The sequence below is a fragment of the Danio rerio genome, chromosome 9 (assembly GCF_049306965.1).
Source record: "Danio rerio strain Tuebingen ecotype United States chromosome 9, GRCz12tu, whole genome shotgun sequence".
In the NCBI taxonomy this organism is placed as follows: domain Eukaryota; kingdom Metazoa; phylum Chordata; class Actinopteri; order Cypriniformes; family Danionidae; genus Danio; species Danio rerio.
The window spans coordinates 17,674,968-17,701,785 of NC_133184.1; the positions used below are offsets into that span (position 1 = coordinate 17,674,968).

Below are 26,818 nucleotides of genomic sequence, written 5' to 3' on the forward strand. Positions count from 1 at the left end.
AATTTTAACTCTCAGTCTTTCCAGTTGGTTAATTGTGTGCTAACTGAGCTCAGGCTGTGGTTACTTGAATTAACATTTTTGAATGCTTGTGCTTTCTGAATGACCATTGTGTAAGCACTTTAAATTTTTGAGATTTGTGAGTAGTTTTTTAGTAAAAGTTCACCAAATGTAATTCACGTCAAAGCAGGAAATAGTATTTAAAGTTTAGGGTATGTTTTTTTTTTTTTTCAAAATAGGCATCATAGCTTTGAAATTGTAGTTCAAAAGGTTGGTAAGAGTTATAGCAATCGAGAAAAACTGTAATAAAGAATCATTAATGACACCTGTTTAAATTTTTTTTTTACTGAATTGATAAACCCTCAAATTAAACTTAACAAATTTAATCAGCATTATCAAACAAGCCACACTGATTATCCAAAGTTATTTATTTTTTGCTTCAATTAAAAAAAAAATTCACTTATTATACTTAATAGTTATGCAACATTTTCATGTCTTTCAGAACAGGTTACATTTAAATACACAAAAAATGCATACAACAATTTCTCTGCTCTCTTCAATTCAGCATCTGACAGAAAAGAGAAGAACCCAAGGCTTCCTGCATAAAAGACAGACATATTTCAGATTTCTTGATCATAAAGTAAATCAGCTTCCACAAACATCCTGAAGAGGAAGACAATACAATCTCTTGTTGTGCATTTATGTAAAGAATAACAAAAACACATCAAAAAGCATTAAGAAACTAAAGCAGAAGTCATCACTTTAGTGGCCATTGTCTTCAGGAGATCAAAAATACAAAAAGTCCACTAAAACAATGTGGGAAATATTTCCTTAAATATGACTGACAAAAAAGTATTATTCACAATCACAATAATTACGATAAACCAAATATACTTGGGCAACAGTGTGTCTTGCATTCAAAGAAAGCATGGTTTAAAAAAAAAAGTCAACAAAACAAGATGTCAGGCCTTGAAAGGATTTATTAATAACATGCGAGTGATTAAAAAAGTGATGCAGCCCACATTCCAGTGGCAAAAAATAGCCAAGATACAGTATAGGACATAATATACCTATTATTAGCCTCCATCCAAGCAGATTTAGGTAAAGGGACTAACTGAAGATAACTTGGGGAAGATCATACCAGTCATAGTTGTAGTATTGAGATTAATGTCAAGTTTTCTTCTGTGAGGCCTCACCAACACTATCACTTGATTACAGATCTAAATCAACCCTGACATGCGAATGACATCTTCCTGTTACTCTTAGTCAATTTCACACAATGCAATTGGGTTTACTTTTAAGGGAAGGTCTTTAAAGCATCGTATAATAATAAATGCAGGGCCATTGTCAGTCTTTGGCATTTTAAATCCAAATTTACAGGCAAATTGCCAAATACTGCATTTCTAATATACTAAATTTCGATAAACTATACTCTGATTTAAAGTAAAGAAAGAACTGATAAACATAATACATGTGAAAAGAATTTTAAATTATATTGTTTGGCAATTATCAATAAACTGAAATAATAATAATAATAAACAAAATAATTATTAATTATTATAAAACTATTTGGCTTGTAAAAAACGTGTCTGAACCTTCTACACTTTCATACAAGATAATTTCTTTCTCTAGGGAAGAGACAGCTAAATGGCACTAGAGTTTGGATCACAGAATACTTTTTCATTTGGCAAAGTTAGAGTATTTTTTTTTTTCAAAAAATTACTTTTCTGCATTAAAATGCAGGATGAGAACTGTACACAACAGAAAAATTAACACATCAACCAGCAATCCAAGTCCTTACCACTACTCCATTGAAAAAGTGCAGTATTCAATTTTTATAGCTTTTCAGCATCTTTCTAGAAGCCCAACAAAACCCTTTCAGCATCTCTATGTACACAATTTTGCTCAATGGGAGGCTAATGCAACCACAATGGTACAAAGACTGCAAATGCGGATTAGAGGATGATGTAAGATTCACCAGATGGATGTCTGCCAGAAACCATTTTACTGTAATCACAATTATTTTTACAATTAAAGACCAGACTCATGAGTCCCAAGAACTTTGAAAAGAGAAATATAAATGTTCATCCCACATTTGACATTGGAAAGCTGTACAATATCAGGTGTGAAAATCTGTTGTTTTGACTATAGAGAACAAAAAATGATAGGATCAAGATAATTGCACAATCATTATGGGATTGGTGGAGGGTGAAGAATCTTAGAAGTGACATCCTTACAGTGGAATAAGCTGATTGATCCTTATGGTGATGGAACAGACACTTCCAGAAGACGATTGTTTTTACGCTTGCATGAGACACTATTACTGTTCTTAGGAGTACCCTGGATGAATTTTACGCAAACTTTGTCCTGCTTAAACTGTACCAAGAACCTAAAATGGAGAGAGAAAATGTTATACTATAAGAGTGAAACTTAGAGAACAAAACAAAACATGATGCACAGAAATGCTGGACACTTACTCATCTGAAATATCAATTTTGATCTGGTTCCTTTCAGCTGAAGCTGCACCAGTGCAGTAAAGTTTGGTTATAATCTCGATCAGTCGGTCACTGCTAAGCAGGTAGTCACCTTTGGCTGCAGATGTAGCACCCTAAAGAGAGAGCATGTTAAAAGGAGTTCCTGACTCACATGGTGCCCAATATAATGCAAGTTATAATATGTCATACCTCTCTAAGCTTAAGAGCAAAGAAGCCATCGTTTTGTGTGCTCACAAAAACACTGCTGAGGTCTGGCAGGGGAACGCTGGCTTTCACCTGACCTGTCTTCTGATCAGCCAGAACCAGGCACTTCTTGGTCAGGAGGAAAATTCTGGGCGTTCCCTTAAAAGTTAATTAGTAGACTTAAAATGCAAAGCTTAGGCTGAAAGAGTAAACATAACTACAATTTACCTTCAATTACTTAAATTTAATACTGATTAAGGAGTGAGACTGATTGACATGATGCATAAATGTGTATTGAACACATACTCATCAGGTTACATGTGTTTGTAGCCTAATTAGAAATGTTTATAAATACAGCTTAAACTAACAAAAGATACATATAAATAGACCTTATGACCAGACCCTAAAAGAACTGCTCCTTATTATAGTTCATTGCACGTCTGGTGCAAATCCCAGAGCCATACAATATGTCTTTTAAAATTCTAAAGATTGTTTGTAATAAATGTACTGCTTGCACACCAGCACTGCCATTCAGCATTTTCCTAAAATTACTTAGCAGTGTATTGAAAACAATGTAAAACACATAGCATGGCAGAGTGAGCTTAAGTACCCTTATTCAATAGCCTTTGGCCTTAGTTTTTTTTTTCTCTCTTTTTTTCAAAATAAGAGTCCCACATAGATTGTAAGTTTATTATATGCTCAAATACAGCCAAGGATATATTATTCATATCATGTGAACAGTATATCACCAGGATTTTACACTCATGACACTTACAGCACATGAGAACAAGGAAACAATGGAGCCTAAGCCTCAGTGTGTCATTTGCATGTACTAAATTCTTATTGTTCAGCTATGCCTAGGTATATCCAGGTTTGCACTGTATGACATCTTCAACCATATGTACCACTTGCATGTATTTGGATTTATGGATTTTGAATTAAAAAAAATCCTGCACAGCTCTTAACATACCAAACAACATACCAAACTCTTCTGTCCTCTTTCTCAGCTGAGGTTACTTCTGCAAAGCAGACATATTACCGTCTGAAAATCAACAATGCCACGAATCCTCGCCTACTTTTTAAAACATTTTCCGATGACTTTGCTACATTCTTTTGCACCAAAACTGCAAAAATCAGTGCTCAATTTGCTGCACCTACAACAAACACGCAAGATACACCACCAACACCACACACACTCACCTCTTTTTCTCAGCTCTCTGAGTCTGAGGTGTCCAAAAACGTGCTATCTAGCCATGCAACCACCTGTCCACTCGATCCCATTCCCTCTCATCTCTTGCAAGCCATCTCTCCTGCAGTCATACCAACACTGACTCACATAATTAACACATCTCTTGACTCTGGTTTATTCCCCACTTCATTTAAGCAGGCTAGGGTAACCCCACTGCTAAAGAAACCCAACCTGGACCATACGCTACTTGAAAACTACAGACTAGTATCCCTGCTTCCATTCATGGCCAAGATTCTGGAGAAAGTAGTGTTCAATCAAGTCCTGGACTTTCTTACTCAAAACAATCTCATGGACAACAAGCAATCCGGCTTTAAGAAAGGCCACTCAACTGAGACTGCCCTGCTCTCGGTCGTGGAGGATCTCAGACTGGCTAAAGCAGACTCTAAATCATCAGTCCTCATTTTGCTGGACTTGTCAGCTGCTTTTGACACTGTCAACCACCAGATCCTGCTATCTACGCTCGAGCCACTGGGCGTGGTGGGCACTGTTATACAATGGTCCAGATCTTACCTCTCTGACAGGTCATTCAGGGTGTCTTGGAGGGTAGAGGTGTCCAACCTACAGCATCTAAACACTGGGGTACCTCAAGGCTCTGTTCTTGGGCCACTGCTCTTCTCCATCTACACATCATCTCTAGGACCAGTCATCCAGAGACATGGATTCTCCTACCACTGCTATGCTGATGATACCCAGCTATACCTCTCTTTTCATCCTGATGATCCCTCGGTTCCAGCTCGCATCTCAGCCTGCCTGTTGGATATTTCACACTGGATGAAAGATCATCATCTTCAGCTGAACCTCACAAAAACGGAAATGCTTGTAGTTTCTGCCAACCCGACTCTACACCATAACTTTTCAATCCAGATGGATGGGGCAACCATTACTGCATCCAAAATGGTGAAAAGCCTTGGAGTAACGATTGATGACCAACTAAACTTCTCTGACCACATTTCTAGAACTGCTCGATCGTGCAGATTCGCACTCTATAACATCAGAAAGATCCGACCCTTCTTATCTGAACATGCAGCTCAACTCCTTGTTCAAGCTCTTGTTCTCTCCAAACTGGATTACTGCAACTCTCTACTAGCTGGGCTTCCAGCTAACTCTATCAAGCCTCTTCAACTGCTCCAGAACGCAGCAGCACGAGTGGTCTTCAATGAACCTAAACGAGCACATGTCACTGCGCTGCTAGTCCGTTTGCACTGGCTGCCAGTTGCTGCTCGCATCAAATTCAAAGCTCTGATGTTTGCCTACAAAGTGACTTCTGGCCTTGCTCCTTCTTATCTGCTCTCACTTCTGCAGATCTATGTGCCCTCCAGAAACTTGCGTTCTGTAAATGAACGTCACCTCGTGGTTCCATCCCAAAGAGGGAAGAAATCACTGTCGCTCACGCTCAATCTGCCCAGTTGGTGGAATGATCTCCCTAACTGCATCAGAACAGCAGAGTCACTCGCTATTTTCAAGAAACGACTAAAAACTCAACTATTTAGTCTCCACTTCACTTCCTAATCTGCAATTGCCTCTCTGAATATCACACTAACTGTACCAAAAAAAAAAAAAAAAAAAAAATTCTAATACTACTAATACTTCCCTTCTTAGACTTTACAGACCTGAAACGTGCCTATAGCACTTATTCATTGTTGCTCTTAGTTGTGTAAATGGCTTCCTTGTCCTCATTTTTAAGTCGATTTGGATAAAAGCGTCTGCTAAATGACTAAAATGTAAAATGTAAATGAATAAAGAGTGTCAAATGCAGGTATGCTTTGCTTTTAGACAATATCTGAGCATTGCAAGTTTAGCTGTCCATACGAGTCTAACCCACCTAATGCTAGATTACTAGCTGGTTTCAGGGATTTTTTTGTATCAAGTTTGTATGTCACAAATAGTTGATGGAGCAAATTACAAATGATGCCGATTTAATAAGATTTTTGAGCAGTTACAATGACTATCTAACTGTAATAAGTCAACCCTGGACACAGAACTAACAGTACGTACCTTGCCATTGGCACGGTTGATTTTACTGACAACATCTGCAAGAAGAACTTTGTCCTCTACCAAGCTGTTGAGCTTCTGGTACTTTGGATTCTTAGTTATCTCCACATAGTCTCCTTTAAAAGGTTGACTGACACTGTAAAAGCAGAGGATATCCATTGTTAGAATGAAATGGTATAGAGCAGATATATGTTTAACAAAGGTACTATACATAAAGGAAATTAGGTAAACTGCTCTTTGCTCTACCTGCTAGGATACAAGGCTTTTTTATCTTTGAAGAGTTCACTGGCTGCAAGCTTCTCCTCATAGGTAGCCTTCTTCTCCTCTGTGAACTGGCTGCGATATTTCTTACACTGATTGAGGGACACCACAAGGGGGTTATAAATGATTTAAATTTGACATGACAGAATTTTTTCTCATTCTCACAATTAATGTCATCTAGTAATACTGACCCTCCACAGATGGAAAATTCTCCTGAGTTCTTGATGTGTCCCATCAAGGAAACCATAGGGACAAGTTGACCAGCTCTTATCGATCGGTGACATGGAAGGCATTGTCTTCTTCAAGCCTAGGTAGTACTTCTGTATCTGTAGACAAAACAGGAGCTCGGAACTTTCATTGGATCTTTTATTGGATCCAGTCTTTTATTAAATCATTTTCTTTCTTCTCAGGTGACTAAGTGTAGATAATACATTTCCAAAAGGTAGCACCAATTAGTTGTTTATTTAATGTACTTTGTAAGCCACATAAAGATTACATGGAAAAAGTAATCTACACTTCTATGGATTTAGCAGAGGGGATTTTACCTTATCTACCTAGAATAAAAAATAGAAAAAGTGAAGCAGAAACACTTTGTTTTAAATAGTTTAAGCAAACCATGCTCCCTATTAAAACTGGACTTGTCAGAAACTTTTGTAAATTAGAAGATAAATATTGACCTACCAACAAGTAAGTGTTCTTTCTGGATTATAAAACTGTATTCAATAATTAACTTCTTAAGTGACTTACAATTCTCTGGATGGTGAAGTCATAGATCTTCTTGCCAGCATTAGCTCTGAAGAACTTCCTGTACTCCCGACGAACCTGTAAAACAATTGTTCAGTTATGCTCTCTTCTATGTGCTGCAAAAGTTTGTGATGAAAGTTGGAAGCGGGCAGAACAGAAACAGTAATGTGATCAAAACCACCTTCTACAGTCTTATAGTACATCTGTACTCAATTATCTTTTCCAGAAAAGATGGAGATCACCCGTAAGATGCTTATACAAAGATATACACACAAAAAAAGAAACAGTAAAACATTATGGGAGGGCGGAGAAAAAAACAAATGCCTGTGAAAGCCAAGAGTATGTTAGTAGCAGCATGCAGACATCAGACAGGACAGACACCTAAAAACAAACAGAAAACAAGGGTATTTTAGGCAAATAGAAACCCTTACACATTGGGGCGAAATCCTAATATCCATTTATTTAGGTTATTCAAAGAATTATTTACTTCATTTGCTGAAATAATCAGCTATTAGAATAAAAACAATAAGTAGATGTCTCATTGAATTGCTGATTAGATTAATTATTTATTAGAAAAAATCTTTATTATAAAAATAATTTAAATAATAAAAAATCCACAATTGTGCAATTAAAATGTGAAATGCAGTAAAGGTTTGAGTCTAAACTTTTTTCTGTGTAAAACTATTTGTAAATGTCTGCTTGGCGATTTTCACATGCAGTTAATTAGATTAGTTTGTAAATTGTTAAAAAAAACAAGCTACTGTTTTTTTTTAATTTATGTTACATGTGTTTCTTTTCCTTGCAAAATCAAAGTTTTATACTTTACATGGTCTCTTTCTTTTCTCCCAATGCATATTTAGTTTTATAGAGAAATAAATTCTGTCAAGTATAAACAATTTATGTCCTGTTTGAAAAAAAAATGCATGAAAATGAAAAACTAATTATGCACTGAAAGAAGAAAAAAAGACAATGTAGAGCAGGGGTCATCAAACTTGTTCCTGGAGGGCCGGTGTCCTGCAGATTTTAGCTCCAACCCTAATCAAACACACCTGAACCAGCTAATCAAGGTCTTACTAGGTATACTTGAAACACCCAGGCAGGTGTGTTGAGGCAAAATGGAGCTAAACACTGCAGGGTCACCGGCCCTCCAGGAGCAGGATTGGTACCCCGGATGTAGAGTATAAAACTGTCAGTCTGCAAGGACTAGAAACAAAAACAACAGACATTTAAAAACAGCTTTTTTTTTTAACAATTTGCAAACTAATCTAATTAACAGTGTGAGAAAAATACCCAAACAGACATTTACGAAAAGAAGCGTTTATAGGATTTATAATACAGAAAAAGTTTAGACTCCAACAGCCATATATTTTTCTACAGAAGCTGCATCTAAATTGATATTTGTATTCATCCAGACCATTTATTGTATATCAAATTGTAATTGCACAAGTGTGATTTAAAAAAATATATATATATTTAAATTATTTTATAATAAAGAATTTTATAATAAATAATTAATCTAATCAGCAAGTCATTTAGACCTCTATTAATTGTATTTATTCTAATGGTTGATTGTTTTAGCAAATGAAGTAAATCATTCTTTAAATGTCATCAAAACATGGATTTAACATTTTATGGTATGCCCCAGACAGTCAACCAACTGGTAGTAAAACAGAACAGAATAGAAAGAAGCACATTCAGGCATTCTTTGCAGGGTCAAGCCAAAGCTGTTTTACCCATTGTCCAAGTTTATGAATAAAAAAGGTAAAAACCTGCCAAAACTATAACTTTTCTAAAGTTATAGATTATGATAACAAATGTAATTCTGCTTTATGCAGACACACCAGAGTCATGTGTTTAATGATGTGTACACTTCTAGAACAAAAAATTAAATTACACACACAGTGCATCCAGAAAAAATTCATAACACTTCACTTTTCCCCCACATTTTTTTTTTTTTTGTTACAGCCTAATAAAATAAATTTATTTCCTTAACATTTTACACACAATACCCCATAATGACAATGTGGAAAAAGATTTTTAGAAAAAACCTGAAAAACCACATGTACATAAATATTCACACCCTTTGCTCAATACTTTGTTGAAGCACCTTTGGCAGCTATTACAGCCTCAAGTCTTTTTGAACATGATGCACAGGTCTACGGGAATTTTTTTTCCATTCCTCTTTGCAATATCTCTCAAACTCTACCAGGTTGGATGGGAAGCGAAAGTGTACAGCCATTTTCAGATTTTTCCAGAGATGTTTAATAGAGTTTAGGTCTGGAATCTGACTGGGCCACTCATAGAAAATCCAACCGAGTTGTAGTGAAGCCACTCTAATATTTTTTTGGCATAATGCTTTGGGTCATAGTCCTGCTGGAAGATAAACCGTCACCCCACTCTGAGGTCAAGAGCACACCAAAGTAGATTTTCATTCAAGATTTGAATAGCTGCATTCATCTTTCCTTCAATCCGACTAGTCTTCCAGTTCCTGCTGCTGAAAAACATCCTCACATCATGATGCTGCCACCACCATGCCTCACTGTAGGGATGGTATTAGCCTGGTTATGCCTGGTTTTCTTTAAACATAACGCCTGGCATTCACTCCAAAGAGTTCAATTTTATTTTCATCAGATCAGAGAATTTTGTTTCTTATGGGAGTGTCTTCCTTCTGGCCACTCTGCCAAACATGCCTGATTTGTGGATTGCTGCAAAGATGGTTGTCCTTCTGCAAGGTTCTCCTCTCTCCACAGAAGAATGCTGGAGCTCAGACAATGTGACCATCGGGTTATTGATCACCTTCCTTCTCCCCCAATTACTTAACTTAGATGGCCGGTCAGCTCAAGGAAGAGTCCTGGTAATTCCAAACATCTTCCACTTTTGGATGATAGAGGCTACTGTGCTCATTGGAACTTTCAGAGCAGAAGATTTTTTCCGTAACTTTTCCCAGCCTTGTGCCTCAAGACAATCCTGTCTCGGAGGTCTACAGACAATTCCTTTGTCTTCATGCATGGTTTGTGGTTTGACATGCACTGTCAATCCCTGGGATCTTATATAGACAGGTGTATGCATTTTCTAAGTATGTCCATTCAATTTAATTTACCACAGGTGAACTCCAATTAAGTTGCTGAAACATCTCAAGAGTGATCAGGGGAAACAGAATGTGCCTGAGCTCAATTTAGAGCTTCATAGCAAAGGCTATTAATACTTATGTACATGTGATTTGTCAGTTTTTTTTTTTTTTCGTATGAAATTTGCAACAATTATTATTTTATTTTATTTTATTTTTTTCACATAGACATTATAGGGTATTGTGTGTAGAATTGAGGAAATAAATGAGTTTAATCCATTTTAGAATTAGGCTGAAACACAAAAAATGTGGAAAGTGAAGCACTATGAATATTTCCCGGATGCACTGTGATTTACTAACCTCTTGCCATCCAAGATGTTATTTTTTCTTCAGTCATAAATAATTTTTAATGTATTTTTTGAAGACAACATTTCAGGGATTTTTTCCATATAGTGGACTCTAATAAAGGTTGAAATTCCAAAATGCAGTTTAAATGTAGCTCCAAAAGGCTCATAACAATCTCATATGAGAAATTAATATCTTATCTAGGGAAGCAATCAGTCATTTTCAAACATACATTTTTTAACTGATTGCTCATTTGTTGCCAGTGACTGTGTTGTAGCACTGCCTGACTGTGTGGTGCCCTACCATCTTGCATCTTGGTGTTTAGACTATGGTCAAGCAGTAACTGGCAGGCTTTTACATGTCCCCTATATATAATGATGAAAGAGTGACTTGTAAAGAACATTATTTAATTAACTTTGAACTTTTGTTCTAGAAGTGAAATAATCCTTTAACATTTCACCACAGCTATATTTTTGTCACTGACTTGGGCAAAAATGGACCTGTGGAAATTAACTCTGGGGTTAGATTATATTGTTAGTATACTACAGCTAGTTAAGTGACACTTATTAAACTTATGTTTATGCGTCCTACTCGTTTCCATGCCTGGCAAGAGGCGATGGTTGGAATATACCTTTAGTCCCAACCAGTAGGCCCAAATGACAGCAATGGCGTGTTTACGCCTGGCTTCCTCCTTCAAGCGCTTCAGCTCTCTACGTGCCTGTGAAGGAGGGAGGGAGATGCGCATGAATGCTGAAAGGTACAGAGGAATCGGAGCGCTAAGCAGAAGCAAAAAGCCAGGTCCACACATCACACAAATTTGCACTTCAGCTGCATAAGATGCTCTATATTTGGTGCTGGTTAAGACAGTTGGACATCATCAAGGTTTTCCTGTGGATATTTATTTCATGGGATTAACAAAACATGAGTGAAAACAAGGGGAAAAGGAGCAATAAAAAAAGTAAGAGTACAATTGGTCTCTTAAGGCACACAACATACAAACACAATAAAACAAGCCACACACAGCTTAAGAAGGCAAAGGTCACTCAAATAGGGTGGAAGAAAACAACAGTGCAAAAGTGAACGCAACATGCAAAAAGGATGTGCATGGGCTTGAGAATGGAATGAAAAGACATGTACATCTAAACAATATAATTTACACCAAAGGTACTCAAGTGTCATGAGGTTATTCAGAAAGCAATCAGAAATCTCCTGTTATTATAAATAAAGACAATTACACTACATTAAATGAAAGCATTTTAGTGGTTTGCTACAATTACTTACTAATAAGAATAATTTTATCAACGGTTTTGCAAAAAATCAAGGTGTTTTCTTTTATCAGCCAGAAATCAAAGCATCACTTCATACAAATACATTAATTGCTTACATATGAATCCTGACATCTTGACAGATAAAACTCCCCCAAAAGATTTTATAATATCAATGTATTTTTTAACAGTACAGTTTAAGCCAAATAAAGTTAATAAAACTAAAATGTTGTTAACAAAAGCAACAACAACTGTTTAAGTTGTTACACTGAAGTTCTAAAACATTTATAATGTTTCAATAAACATATTACTGTAAAATGAAATGTACCAGAGAATAATAATAACAATAATAATAATAACAATAATAATAATAATAATCTTACTGGGCAGGTTGGGGGCCTTGCCCTTTTTGTTAGAGCGGTGTGTGGTCATTGTAATTTATTTGATTTTAATAATAATAATAATAAAATCCTACCTATGTATAAATGAGTGAATGTTGTGTCCTGGAACAGCTTTCTTTGTCAAACAAATAATAAAAACAAATAAATAAGTATCAGCCATGAATGGCTCTCGTCTACCTGTTCCGAGCAGGCTTCGAACTTCAACCCCTGCTAATATAACTCTCCCTGTTCAAAGTATGACTGAACGTATGATTCATGCTGTAGGGTCTTGAGCATGTTGGCATGCATAACATATAGGATAAGCTCATAGTAAATTGGTCATGGTCCTCATAGTCGCCTCAGGTACAAATGAATGAATGAATGAATGAATGAATGAATGGATAAATAAATAAATAGATGTCAAACAGACGTAAAGGAGAATACCTTTGTTCCTTGCCAGCAGGCCCAAATGACAGACACTGCCTGTTTACTACAAGCTTCATGCTTTAACTTTTGCAGTTCTCTTCTTGCCTTTTTCCAAAGATGAGGGCAGAAAAGTATTAAGAAAATGTGTTAAAAGCACACGAGTGTTTTATTTCAGTGCTGTAAAACATTTTAAGACAAAAAAAAAGTCTTGCTCTTCTGACAAAAAAATGTTATGACGAAAAAAAAAAACGTTGAAAGCCTAATATTAGTACACCCACATTAATATGTTGGGGAAGGACATTAAATACAATTATAATTAACAGGAAAAAAATCAAGATAGGAAAAACAAATTAGTTTTTATTATTTAGGTTTGAATTTAATGAATTAACCTGCTAGTCCTAAAGTTGTCTCAATTTTTATTTATTTATTTTTTTAAATGCACCAAAAACATATTTAGAAATACATAAAACGGCAGGGTATAAATGACAATTGCCACATGTAACTACCGGCGTTGTGTTTCCATCAGAACTAATTTTTTTTTACCAAATTATTGACACACTAAAATGTATTGTTAAGTTGTTCATGCAAGCCATCATTGGACAGTAAATACTGCAAAAAGTTATAAAGTAGAATATGAGAAAGGGGTTAGTTCTAAGAACATATGATTCAAGCATTCACTTAAATGCTTTTATTTGCATACAGATGTTCCAACTTAATGTCAGCAAATTAACAATATATATTTCCCAATTATTTCCCCAAAGCAGCTATCTACATATGATAAAACAGAGTTAGTCACATCTAAACAAAAGAGGAGTCATTCGAAGCTTGATGAGGTGGGATGGGGGATGACTATTGGCAAGCTCTTTAAATACCTTTGTTCCAAGCCAAGCTGCCCAAATGACAGACACGGCATGTTTATTCCATGCCTCCTTCTTAAGACGACGCAGTTCCCAGCGAGCCTGGGGATTTGACATTTGCCACGTCGAAGCAGAGACAGTATAGCAAAGAATAAAATATTAGACATATTACAAGAAAAGAGTGACTGAAGAGTAAACTGCATCAAAAGCAGAAGTGAAAATTTGGACTAGAGAGAAAATAGTAAGCAAAAGCAGCAAAGAAGCTCTAATATTGAAAATCAAACCCCACAGTAAAAGTTTTCATCACTTTACAGAATGAGAAACTGTGTTCATTACCTGGGTTCCATGCCAATAAGCTGAAATTGTTGTGACAGCCTCTTCGCATCGCTTCTTGTGTTTTAGTTCACGCAAAAGCTTCCGGGCCTATAAAAAAACTTGAATGAGAAAAGACCTTTTGTTTTTTTTTGGAAACTGCAGAATATGAAACCTACCTTCCATCCACGAATGAAAGATTGAACTACTAAGGCAGAACACCTGATTTTCTGGTACTTCTTTTGTTGCTGCATTTAAAAAACAAAAACAAAAAAAAAAAAAAACATCTTAAGTCACCATCTTGCAATTAAAAAAATGTCTCTCTCTAAATGGTTCCTATAGAAGGTGATATAAATGCAGCTCACCGCAAATCTTCGGTACCAGGCTGCCACAACCACCTGGCTCTTTTTCAGAAGGAGAAAGTGAGTGCGACATTTCCAGCCACGGTAGATCTTCTGGATGAGTGCTGCCAAGTCCTCAAGGCACTGTCTCCTCTTCTCTTCCAAAAAAAAGAGCTGAAGAAAAAAGCTTTCAAATTAGCATAAAAAAAATAAAAAATTATATATACACATATACACACACACACATATACATATATATACATACATACATATACACACACACACACACACACACACACACACACACATATATATATATGTGTGTGTGTGTGTGTGTGTGTGTGTGTGTGTGTGTGTGTGTGTGAGTGTATATACAACAGTTCTGTCTGGTTCTCAAATCTGATTGGCTGATAGCCGTGCGATATTCTGCAATATCAGAACTCCTACAGCCTTTTTACCCTTTGTGTATTACTCTGCCCACATACAGCCAGCAAAAAGCAGACACTACAGATCTAAAGTTCAAAAGATGCTTGCTCAACTGTTTTAACTGTCAGCTTATGATTTGAATCCAATGTAGAAGAAAGTAGTTCCACATACAAAAGGGTTTTTGAAATTCTCCGTTTTTGATTTTGTTTAAATACACACAATTATGGGTAACACTTTATAATAACTACACAGTGTGAATAATTTATTAAGCATTAGCAAATAGTGAATTCATTATTTGTTAAGCATTAACTGTACATTAATTAACGTTAGTAAGCAGTTTATAACTGCAGCTATAAATGCTGTATTCTTGACTTACAACCACATTTATAATGTGTTTAATAATTGTATTTTCATACTTTGTTAATGATTTATTTTTCATTGCTATATGAAGTATTGCCTTATTTACAAACCAGTTATTTAAGCATAGTTGGTGGTTTTTTTAAGATCATTCAGAATGAGTTAGTAAATCATAAATAAACTATTGAAATCAACATTTATATGTCGTATTATTCAGGCATATATTAATTGTTAACTAATACGTTAATAAATTTATGACCTCAATTTCATCCAGTTTTGTGACCTAATCTAAAATGAGGACTATTCATGCTTTATAAATCCCTTATAAATGACAATTAAAGAGTCAGTTAAATTTTACAAAGGAAAATTCTAAAAATGAAATTAAAGTAAATAAAAGTAAAAATAAAAGTAAATTAAAGTAAATAAACAACATTATTTATTTCTATTCATTTGAAAATATACAAATTAAACTGTATCAAATGAAAAGTAAATCTGTGCAACCTAATCTAAAATAAAATTACTGTACAGTTTAAACATTGCATCTTTTTATATTGTTAAATTATTATATTGTTGTTGTTTTATGCAATTTTATATTGTATTTTGACACTCCTGTTATTCAGCAATGCTTAATATTTACAGTAATTTTACTTTTTAGATAAGATTGCAATGATTTTTGTTCAGTTGATATCGAGCCTTTAATTATCATTTATAAGGATTATAAAGCATGAATAGTCCTTACTTTAGATTAGGTCACAAAACTGCATTGAGTTGAGTTAATAAAGCATTTGTTAACATACATAGTAACCATTAATATATGCCTGAATAATAAGATGTATAAACCTTGATTTCGGTAGTTTATTAATCATTTACTAATTCATTCTGAATAATCGTAAAAACCTTCAACTACTCTTAAATACAACTGCTTTGTAAATAATGCAATACTTAATTTAGTAATGAAAAGTAAATCATTAACAGAGGATGAAAATACAACCACATTTATAATGTGTTTAATAATTGTAAGTCAAGAATAGAGCATTTATAGCTGCAGTTATAAACTGCTTACTAACGTTTATTAATGTAGAGTTAATGCTTAACAAATAATGAATTCACTATTTGCTAATGCTTAATAAATGGTTCATAGTGTGTAGTTATTATAAAGTGTTACCCAATTATGCCGTCAAACTGTTGTATAAACGCAATATCACACTTGTAGCAGTGCGATATGGCTGTATATTAGCACTGGTGGGGGCACTAAGGCACTCGGTCTGCGGCCTCGTGCCATCGCACACCTCCCACCAGTGCCGTTATACAGCCATATCGCACAGCTACTCGTGTGATATTGCTCATTTATATGTATATATACACAAACACACACACACCTTACACGAGCAGTGCAATATGGCTGTATATTGGCACTGGTGGGAGGCGTGCGCAGAGATGGGAAGTAACGAAGTACAAATACCAATAACTTTTTAATTTTATTTCTTACATTTTTGCACAAATATCTGTACTTTCTACTCCTTAGATTTTTTTAACCACGCTCGTTACTTTTGCTTTCATGCGTTTGGTGGCGCGATCTATATTATTTCCTGTCATTGCGCAATATGAGCTTTTTGATGCAGTCTATTTTTCCCCATTGCGCGCATGCATGCTGCAGAGCGCTGCCTTTTTCAGGCTCTCGCGCACTGTGTGTGGACTAGTTTATGAAAAATACTATGAGAAAGACAAGGATGACTATGCAGATGTGACAGAGGAAGTCTGCAAATTTAACATGACTGATGCTGCCCTCTTACATGCTAATATAACACCTTTTACTCGTACGGATTACAGGTAAACAAGAGAGACACACATTGCAGTTCAAAAGCATGCTGTTTAAATGCCTTTTGCCCACTTCGGATCTTACTGCACGGGCTTCTTGTCTTTCATTCTAATACCGCTAAATATAGTGCTTTTTTTGTAAAGATTTGTACATTTAGTTCTAAAATAATCAAATACTTTATAAAAAATGTATGCATTGCGGTTTATTTCCTTTATTTCTGATAAGTTCATATTTCCTAATACAATATTTATGCTGGTTTTCAGTTTTTATTGATTTTGTATTGACTACATGAATTTACACATGCCTGTAGGCATATAATGTTGTCTTTAATAATTTTTAACAAATATTTTACAGCAACAAAAGTAACTATACTGTATATATATATATGTTATATACTGTATACTGTATATATACAGACAGAACCAAACAGTTCTGTCTGTTTCGTGAATCTGATTGGCTGATAGCCGTGATATATTTAAGTAATATCAGCACCCGTACAGCCTCTTTACCCTTTGTGTATTACTCCGCCTACATACAGCCAGCAAAAAGCAGACACTACAGATCTAAAGTTTAAAAGATGTTTGCTCAGCTGTTTAACTGTCAGCTTATGATTTGAATCCGGGAAAAAGTAGTTCATCATACAAAAGGCTTTTTAAAGCTCTCCATGTTTGATTTTGTTTTTATATACACATTATGGCATCAAACTGTAGTATAAAAGCAATACACTCCGAGCAGTGCGATATGGGGGCCAACGCACGCCTCCCACCAGTGCCGATATACAGCCATATCGCACTGCTACTCGTGTGATATTGCTCATATATATATATATATATGACATATATATGAATATATATATATATATATATATATATATATATATATATATATATATATATACATATATACATATATGACATTCCCTCCTTTAAAATTTGTAATCTTTTACAAATATTTCACAAGTGCTGTTGAACAGAGCAAGAAAATTGTTTTCACGGCATTTCCTTTTGTATTTTTATTCTGGAAAATGTTTTTTTTTCTTTTAGTTTGGCTGAAAGATTATAATAATTTTTTTTAAAAGTAAAAACTGTTAAGGTCAACAATATTAGCCCCCTTAAGTAATTATTTGTTTGATTGGCTCCAGCAAAAAACTACTGCTGTCCAACGACTTGCCTAATTACCCTAACTTGCCTAGGTAAGGTGATTAACCTAATTAAGCCTTTAAATTGCACTTAAAGCTTAAAACTGGTGTCTTAAAAAACAAATAGTACAACAATGCATTCTATCATCATGACAAAGACAAAAGAAATTAGTTTAGACTTGACAAAAAGAAACACTTGTGGTAGATAATTGGCGTTCAATTTCTTTATTGAATAATACTTATAAAACTGTGGCAAATGTTCTGGCAGAGCGGTCTAAATTTGGTTTAGAAGATTTGATTGTTAAATGCCAATCTGCTTAGAAAGTGTCACCATTAAATCTAGTTTCAGATTTATTTAAAATCTAGTAACAGAAACTATTTTTCTTGCTGTATATTAATATGCAGCTGACAGTAGCCACTTTCAATCCAAGCAGTTTTTTGTCATTCAACACTGAATAATTCAATCAACTTGAAAACAAAATCTGAGTGAGAGACTGCTGCTTCTTTGCAGCCAGGTTAAGTGAAAATATTAAATTACATTTTTTTAAGCTTCAGTTTTATAAGCATCAGTGGAAAACAGGTGAGTTTCAGTTTGCAGATTTTTTATATGAGCAAAATCAATGATATAAACAGCCATTCCATAAAGAAAAAAAAATGTAAATACACTACACTGTGGGTGGACACATATCAAATGTGTTATATCTAAGTGGCTTTGAACAATTACCTGGAGGTTGGAAATTATGCAGCAATAATGGACTAGAATAAGATAAAAGCTCTGCACTGCTTGGTGTATGACACCAAAACTTTAGTACAGGGGTTTCATGAGCTCCTCAGGAATTTCTCGGCTGGAGTCTCGTTTCCCATGCAAATTTACAAACAGAGGAGGGAGGGATAAGTGAAACCATGTGTGTGACTGCTGTTTTTTTTTTTTTTTTTTACATGAAGGCAATTGCTACTAATTATATGAGAAAAGCCTGAAGGAACATGACTTCCTGTCTGAAAAACACTTTATAGAAACCCTTGAGAGATCATACATATAACTTGCTTTAATAGCTTATAAAAAATTCAAGTCTTAAAATGTTGGTAGGGAGAATTGGTAAAGCAAAGAAGATTTTTTTCTCTAAATATTTTCTCACATGGCATATACTATAATATAGTATACGCCATGTGAGTATACTATAACTTCCTCAAGATCACAATGATATACAATGCAATAACTCACTCACCGTTCTGGGATTCCTGATGAATATTTTTGAACGTCCATAGGCAAATTCCTCTGCAGGAACCTGAAGGTCACTCAGGAGAACCTCAACACCCTCCCTAAATAAACAATCCACCAGCTGTTATTCAACCATACCACAAAAATCACAAAATGAGGGTATAAAAGTCTAAGACCACAGTAAAAAGGCTCTGAAATTATAACAATTCTATCTACAGTAAATGTCCAGTATTTTGTAAGTTGATATTTTGTATTGATGAGAGTAACACTAGAGTTGACACAAAGGGCCCTATCATGCACCCCGGCGCAATAAAGCGCAAGACGTGTTTGCCCCAACATGTAGCTATTTTCAGACCAACTCATCCTTAATTTTCTTGTTTTCAGCCACATTGTTTAAATAGCAAATCCATTTGCGCCATTTAGTGGACTCATGGGTGTTTCGGTCTAGAAAAGAGGTGTGTTAAGGCACATATTTGGAGTGTTGCTATTTTGAGGAACAAAAATAGACTAAACAATAGACCAGCTGAAAGCAGGTCTATAGTCCAGTGCAGAGCCCGTTAGTAGTGTGCCTCGCTTACACATTGCTTAAAACACACAGTAAGTACAGCAATACTCAAATATCTCTGCAAATGAATAAATGAAAGGATTTGAATGAAAAGAATTAAAGGATTACAATATCATAAAAATTATTTTCTTCTACATAAATATAAAAAAAACACTGCCTGCATGCCTTCTTCATCTCTGGGGGGCTTTTTTCAGTTTATTCATGACAACTTGCTTTTGTATAATGTTATTATTATTAGTATTATTTACTACATGCATATTTATGTTTGTTTTATTAAAAACAAGCTTAGATTTGTCCACCTGTCAGGTTTTGGACCATATGGGCCATAGCATGTATGTTTGGATATAACTCAGTTTTTTACCACACTTTGTTATTATTGTTTATTTTTTTGTTTGCTGGAAATTAAAAATGAATTTAGAAATAGTTTTGACAAATCTTTGCACTGAAACAGAATTAATTATGTAGGCTAATGAATGTCTGTGGGTAGCCTACAACAATGTTTCCTTTTCCTTATCCACAAAAGAGAAAAAGAGAACATAAAGGCCGATTGGAGAAGGCTTGTTCTTTATCCTTGTGCTGCAGATGGTCTGTTTAACTGTTTTCTCGCTAGTGAAGTTTCAGTTTTTCCACTAACAAAATCTGCCATGTAAATAGAAAATGCATGATGGCGCGATACAACTTACTCTTTAAGAGAATGTGAGATGGGACTCTAATTGGTTTATTCTCAAAACACACCCAGAACTCATTAAAGGGTTACAAAACACCAAAACACATTTTTTGAGCTGTTGACAGTCGTATATGTGTTCCACACTGCTAAAAACACTATTAGGACACCTATATTTCACTAAAAAGTGTAAATTGGTTGTTTTTGCATTATTTCAAGCAAATTCGTACTTCCTGTTTGAAACGAATTTTTGAAGCTGCGTCACGGTCATGACATAAAAGCCTGTATTCCATTGTGCAGACTGGGCGTCTGTGCCAGAGTGAGTCTTATTACGTCTTACAGTGTGATGCATTAATGCATGAGTAAGGCTTGGTTCAAACCAATCAGCGCGCTCTATTGTGCAACATCATTAATATTCATTAGTGTCACCGCGTTTACGCCACAAGACACCACGTTGTGTTGGCAAAACAAGCGTGAAGTGTTGCTTTTGTAGTTTGCTGCAATTAAGTTTCGTTTTCATTTTCTCTCTGTGAGTTCTCATCTGTAAACGCTGAAATCCGGATTCCCTTGTATCGTTAGTCTTCTCTTCATAAAGACGCGGCTCTAGTTGCTGGTGATTGTCCTGTCTCTACAGATTTGGTAAGTGAGTGACCAGTGCTCTTTGTTTATTCAGTTTTGTTCGTATCGAATTAAGTTAACTATTGCACTGAGTGCAAACATAGCGCCGCATTTTGTGACCGGAATAACACACGCGGCTTTCTGACGCTACCTGCCCTGTGCATCTAAGTTTCCGGGAAATGCAGAGTTTTTTTTCTCTCATTCGCCGTGTGGTATCAAACATTGCATGAAAAATACACGCTTAGAGCAGATCCTCGAATCAAATATCGCGTTTGTCGTGAGGGGCATGAATAAATTCCCTGAATGAAAGAGCCAAACTGCAGTTAAAGTCCAACATTTAATAATTTGGCAAATAATTCGACTACAGATGTCCATGTAGGTTAAACACCATCCCTTTCTCATGTTTGTGTATTTTGACTGAAACTCGCGTGTGCCCAAATAGACACTCCCACACCATCCCACTTTAGTTCCTCCGACACTCCCCCCTAAACAGAGCTGGACACGCCCACTTTTCTGACTTTTTCCAAAGTAGAGGTGTGAAAACACCCTGCTGAAACGAGGGGGTTTCATGGCCCTTTAAGAGAATAAGCACAACACTGTTAGACCATGCGCCGTAGCACAGAGCAAAGTTTTTCGTCACTAAAATAGCAAAAGTGCAATCAGACATGCCCTTAATGCTTTTGTACCCTGCGCTTTAGACTTTACGCCTAGATCATTAAAAATGAGGCCTAAAAGTTTTCCTTTTTATACTCGGCAGATGGTTTCGACAGAGCAACTCTGGATAAATAAGCTGTATGCTTATTTATCCAGAAACTTGTAACCTTAGTTTAAGTGAAGTGCTAGTACATTATATACACATTAAAAAAGTAAAAGAAGGTAGAAAGGAACGAAAACAAAGAAAAGAAAGAAAATAAAACAAAGAAAACAAAAGGAAAGAAAGAAAGAAAGAAAGAAAGAAAGAAAGAAAGAAAGAAAGAAAGAAAGAAAGAAAGAAAGAAAGAAAGAAAGAAAGAGAGTAATATAGCAGTTTACTGTGCTGTTTACCGAAAGCACTTTATAATCATATTTGAGGTATGTCCTGACTACCACCAATCTGTAATGATTTACCTAAATGATAAATATGTTTAAATAATTCAAATGTCTGTTAAAATATGAACAGTTTAAAATTAGTTATTTTCAACTGTAATCTCAGACTTTGGAACCTCACTGTAACTAGACTTAAAGAATAGACAGCAAAAAAAAAAAAAAAAAACAGATAAGTTATGAAAAAGACAGACAATACAGAAAAGTTAGCATAATGTAACTAAGAAGCACATGATTCTTTATCATGACAACATGCACCATGTTGAAGACAAAAACAATGTCTGTGTGATCTGAATGGAAATAAAAAAAATAGATTAACCACAGTCTGCAAAGTTAGGATAATAACATTCCACAGAGCGATAACAATAAAACGTGGAACTCTTCATAAAGACAAATAAGTTCAAAAGGTCCAAAAGTGACAAAGATATGAGGGTCAAATCTGTTCTGACATGTTTTTCATCAGATAAATCAGAAAGATTTTGCAGCCAAGCACTGATGGATTAAACACCAGTAAGTCACATACTATAGGGCGTTTAAGGACAAGAAACAGCATGTATACAAGTATAAATATGAACAAAAAAGTGTAAAAATGCTTATGCAGGTGGAAGTACAGCCACTGAAAGATCTGCCTAATCTCATATGTGATGACAGTGCAATGATTTCAGCTGACCAAGTTCAGAAAAACACAAATTTTCCAATGGTTTTAAACAACACTAAAACCATTACACCAAAAGGTTTTAGATCATAGGTATTCTAACCTGGCTGGGCCCTTCCAGTGGGGCCAAGTCTGTTTGCAGAGCATCTTGTAGCGCTCCAGGCAGGGCTCATAGGCCTGGCGGAAAGCATAACCAGCCCTTCTTACACGAACATTCTCCATTAGACCCAAGTAGCGCACCTGGTGACACACTAGTGAGTCTGTGAAAATATGGGCTGCTTTCTTGTCATTGGGTTTGATACACCTGCAGAACACAAACATAAAACAATTATGTGTTATTATATTTTATTTTATTTTGTTTATTCAATTTGCATTACATACAGTGCATCCGGAAAGTATTCATAGCTCTTCACTTTTTCCACAATTTCAGCCTAAATTTATTCTAAATGGATTCAATTCATTTATTTCCTCAAAAAAAATACACAAAATACCCCTTAATGATAATGTGAAAAAAGATTTTTTGAAATGGTTGCAAATTTATAAAAAAAAAAAAATAAATAAATAAAAAAAAATCACATGTACACAAGCATTCAAAGTCTCTGCTGTGAAGCTCTAAATTGAGCTCAGGTAGATTCTGTTTCCATTGATTATTCTTGAGATGTTTCAGCATCTTAATTGGAGTTTACCTGTGGTAAATTTAGTTGATTGGACATGATTTAAAAAGGTATACACCTGTCTTTAGCGACAGTGACAGTGATCATTATTGAGCATGTCTGGGGCAAGCGACAGTGTACAGCCAATTTCAGATCTGAAACATCTCAAGAATAATCAATGGAAACATCCAACCTGACTGAGCATGACAGGTACTGCAAAGAGGAACGGGAAAAAAAATCCCAAAGACATGTGTGCCAAGCTTGTGGCATCATATATTTAAAAATACTTGAGGTCGTAATTGCTGCACAAGGTGCATCAACAAAGTATTGAGCAAAGGCTGTAAATACTGAACAAACAAGGCAAACACTTTTCCACACATTGTATATGAAGCAAGTCATAAAAAAATATTTTTTGGTGAATAACTGATTTGTAAGCTTACTTTGCGGTTAAATAAAAGTAAGTATTGTCCCAAAAATATAATTAATTCTAACATTATGATTAATTTTTGAGCTTTACCTGATATAGTTAGGGTTTTTGGTCAGCAGGTTTTTCATGAGTGTTCCCACTGAGGCTCTAAACTGGAATCCAGCTGTGGGGGGCCGCTTGAGGTTCACTTTAGCTGGGTTACCCTCAGGAAAAAGAAGCTTTATCAGATTGTGATTGGCTTTGTACATGGCCTGGGACAAATCTCTGTACAGGAGGTCATTATTTTTATCCACAAAACCTTCAACCCGATACAGCACCTGGATAATTAGAAAACTATGATGAACAAATCTTCTTTACACACTCTTTACTATCTATCTATCTATCTATCTATCTATCTATCTATCTATCTATCTATCTATCTATCTATCTATCTATCTATCTATCTATCTATCTATCTATCTATCTATCTATCTATCTATCTATCTATCTATCTATCTATCTATCTATCATCTATCATCTATCTATCTATCTATCCATATATACACACACATGCACACGCACACACACACACACACACACACACACACACACACACACACACACACACACACACACACACACACACACACACACACACACACATATATATATACACGTACATGAGGGCTAGTAATAATCCCTATGGTTTCTTCAATCATTGTTTTTTGCAATTCTCATGTTTATGAAAAACAGCAATAATGTACAAAGGGCATGCGGCCAATACCAATACCACTGTGACAATTTTTAGGGATGTATGGTTGCTTTTGTAGCCCTACATTGTAAATGTAAAGGCTTCTTTGCAACCCTATATACTGTTGCATGAAAACTTACATTTATGAGAAGCTGTTATACTTGTAAATATATATTTAAAAAAAAAAAAACATAGCAGAGGTTTGAGGAAGATTCAAGCATTGTTTACGGTTTCACCTTGCCGGCATAGTGCTGGATGCGGAAGCAGTTGTGTGGGAGGCTATGGTCAGTAAGAAACTTGGAGTTTTTGCTCAATCTGCTCTCAAAATGTTGGTGTTCAGCACACACAGTGTTCAGCTTGTCCAAGAAAGTCTCATCTGTCACAGTGCCTGGCCTCAAACATTCTTCATCTAACATGGCCAAAATACCATTCTTGTTCTGAAAACAAAAAAAGAAATTAATGTTATTAGATCAAATTGGACATACGTACATAAAAAAAAAAAACTCCAATAAACGGTAGATTATACGATAGTCTTTATTCTAATCTACTCATTATTTATTAAACTTCTTGCAGATATGTCTATTAAAAAATAAGTGCAGCAACCTATTTAAAAGCATTTTCTATAAAAATACAGTAGACAATGACAATCATATATTTTTACATGGTTTATAAAAGACACCCACCAAAAATAACCTTTATTATAATGATTGTAAATTAAGACTACAGACTCAAAAAACACAAGTTGTCAGAATGTGGCCTTGTAAAACGACTGTCAGAGACAGACTCACATTCTCGATGAGGTCACATATGATGGCGTTGTTGAAGTACTCAATATTGGTCCACTCAATACCCTATAGACAAAAATAGATGCAAATAACTTTTTTTCATTCCATCAGTTTCTCTTTCTAAAAAGGGATATTCCCAGGGATATTAGAGTCAACAGACTTAATCAGATACAAAATAACACAAACTGTAAGAGTAGTTAGTTGCAAATATGAATGAATCAATGACTTGACCTTACTTTAATTATTAAAATTCCAAAATGCAATTAAACACATTATTAACATACATCCTAAATTAAATATAAATACCACACATATGCAAGTTGTGCTGTTTAGAACACAGACATTTTACCATCTGGAAAATTTTATCATAAAGTGTACAAATAAAAATCATAACAAATAAACCTAACTGCCATATTCACAACAGCGATCATATTATTTGCTGCAGCAATGCAGATTAAAAATACATTAGAGATGGCTTGATACATGTTGTTCCATGCCATGACGGTTTCTTTATGATAATTACGGTCTGGTGCGCAGGTCATTTATGGCCCATTAGCAAAAGATAGAACACACTGGGTATAAGTGAGAAACAATCAATGATGTAACAAGCTGGAAAATAGCTGTGGGCTAATTGGACTATGTGTAAAGTCCTCAAACTAGGAGGTAGGTGCAATGCGGAGTAGGGGTCAGAAACGAGGAACGTGGAATGTGGTTTGGGGCAGATTGGTCCCTAGACCCCTGTGTCCCTCCTCGGTCTCCAGAGCAGTGGTATTTTCCCATGCACTCTACTGGAGTGAAGCCAGAGAGTAAAATATCACAGTTCATGGGTCACAGCAACGTCAGAGAACATACTCAAAGTTTTGAAACCAAACAGAGCTCGAAGCTCTTCAGGGACAATTCTATTTACCCTGACTGGAGTGAGGGATTGTTTCCGTCCCACATTCAGAGCGTGAAAATTAGAAAGGAACACAAAGAGCAGATGAAGACTATTTGGAACAGAACATAATAGATGCATGTTCATTAACTCCCCTAGTGTAAATGCAACTATATTTTTCAGCCATGTTTCACATTTACACACTTTTTATCGTATCATAGTTATAATACCTAGATAATAACCAAATACCAATTCTACTCTTAAACTTAACCCATGTAGATATTTTATGTTATAGTACATTCCCAATTTAGTAGTCTCAGTCTCAGTACATAAATTTGCACTTACTGCAACAAAGTGCAACCAATCAACTGACATGCCACTTCTAAAGATCTTAATGCGTTTGCAATTTTTCTTCCAAAGAAGAATTCGCTATGTTGTTTCAAAAATTTCAAACCTTTGCGGAAAGTTCATATTTGTTGATGGTCACCTTATATACTGTATATAAATAGACAGGGTTTAGCATACTTCACGGATATATTCCTCTTGCTCCTCACGGAGAGTAAGTTCAATGAAGATTTGTTGTAGCTTCTCATTGCAGTAGTTAATGATAAACTGCTCAAAACTGTTGTCCTGCAGAAATAGAGAATAAAATTAATAAGATAACAGAGAGAAAATGATAACCATGCTAATTATTTTGTAAATCCGAATCTGCAACTCACTGCACTGCAAGCCAGCTCACTATTAATAGTCACTCACTGTTCTTTTTACTAAGCACCTTCCTCCTCTAGGTACTTTTGAATAAGCTAGCCTCTATATTATTTGGAACTTTGGTTTGACTTGAAAATAGGGAAAATGTTAAAGAAAATATGGGAAAAAAAAGAGAAAAAAAAA

The 26,818-nt window shown here is 35.3% G+C and overlaps 1 protein-coding gene across 11 annotated transcripts in view; it reads right to left on the reverse strand.

The window, feature by feature from the left end:
* Positions 1-407: 407 nt before the first annotated feature.
* myo1b (myosin IB) overlaps positions 408-26,818 on the reverse strand; it is a 118,503-nt gene continuing 92,092 nt past the window's right edge. Inside the window, exons 14-33 of one of the 11 annotated variants that reach the window (XM_073912549.1) lie at positions 26,453-26,557; positions 25,057-25,119; positions 24,505-24,705; positions 23,629-23,855; positions 22,562-22,762; positions 18,881-18,974; positions 13,939-14,088; positions 13,753-13,821; positions 13,598-13,684; positions 13,277-13,363; positions 12,423-12,509; positions 10,965-11,051; positions 6,925-6,999; positions 6,369-6,503; positions 6,163-6,269; positions 5,920-6,052; positions 2,682-2,834; positions 2,475-2,605; positions 2,235-2,386; positions 408-595 (exon numbers count right to left, since the gene is read on the reverse strand). In XM_073912549.1, the coding sequence (XP_073768650.1) occupies positions 2,257-2,386; positions 2,475-2,605; positions 2,682-2,834; positions 5,920-6,052; positions 6,163-6,269; positions 6,369-6,503; positions 6,925-6,999; positions 10,965-11,051; positions 12,423-12,509; positions 13,277-13,363; positions 13,598-13,684; positions 13,753-13,821; positions 13,939-14,088; positions 18,881-18,974; positions 22,562-22,762; positions 23,629-23,855; positions 24,505-24,705; positions 25,057-25,119; positions 26,453-26,557 (2,322 nt within the window). In that variant the 3' untranslated portion in view covers positions 408-595; positions 2,235-2,256. Of the gene's footprint in view, positions 596-959; positions 2,387-2,474; positions 2,606-2,681; positions 2,835-5,919; positions 6,053-6,162; positions 6,270-6,368; positions 6,504-6,924; positions 7,000-10,964; positions 11,052-12,422; positions 12,510-13,276; positions 13,364-13,597; positions 13,685-13,752; positions 13,822-13,938; positions 14,089-18,880; positions 18,975-22,561; positions 22,763-23,628; positions 23,856-24,504; positions 24,706-25,056; positions 25,120-26,452; positions 26,558-26,818 lie in introns of those variants that run through there. The other 10 variants (XM_073912550.1, XM_003199193.7, XM_073912551.1 and 7 more) reach the window with 10 other exon arrangements.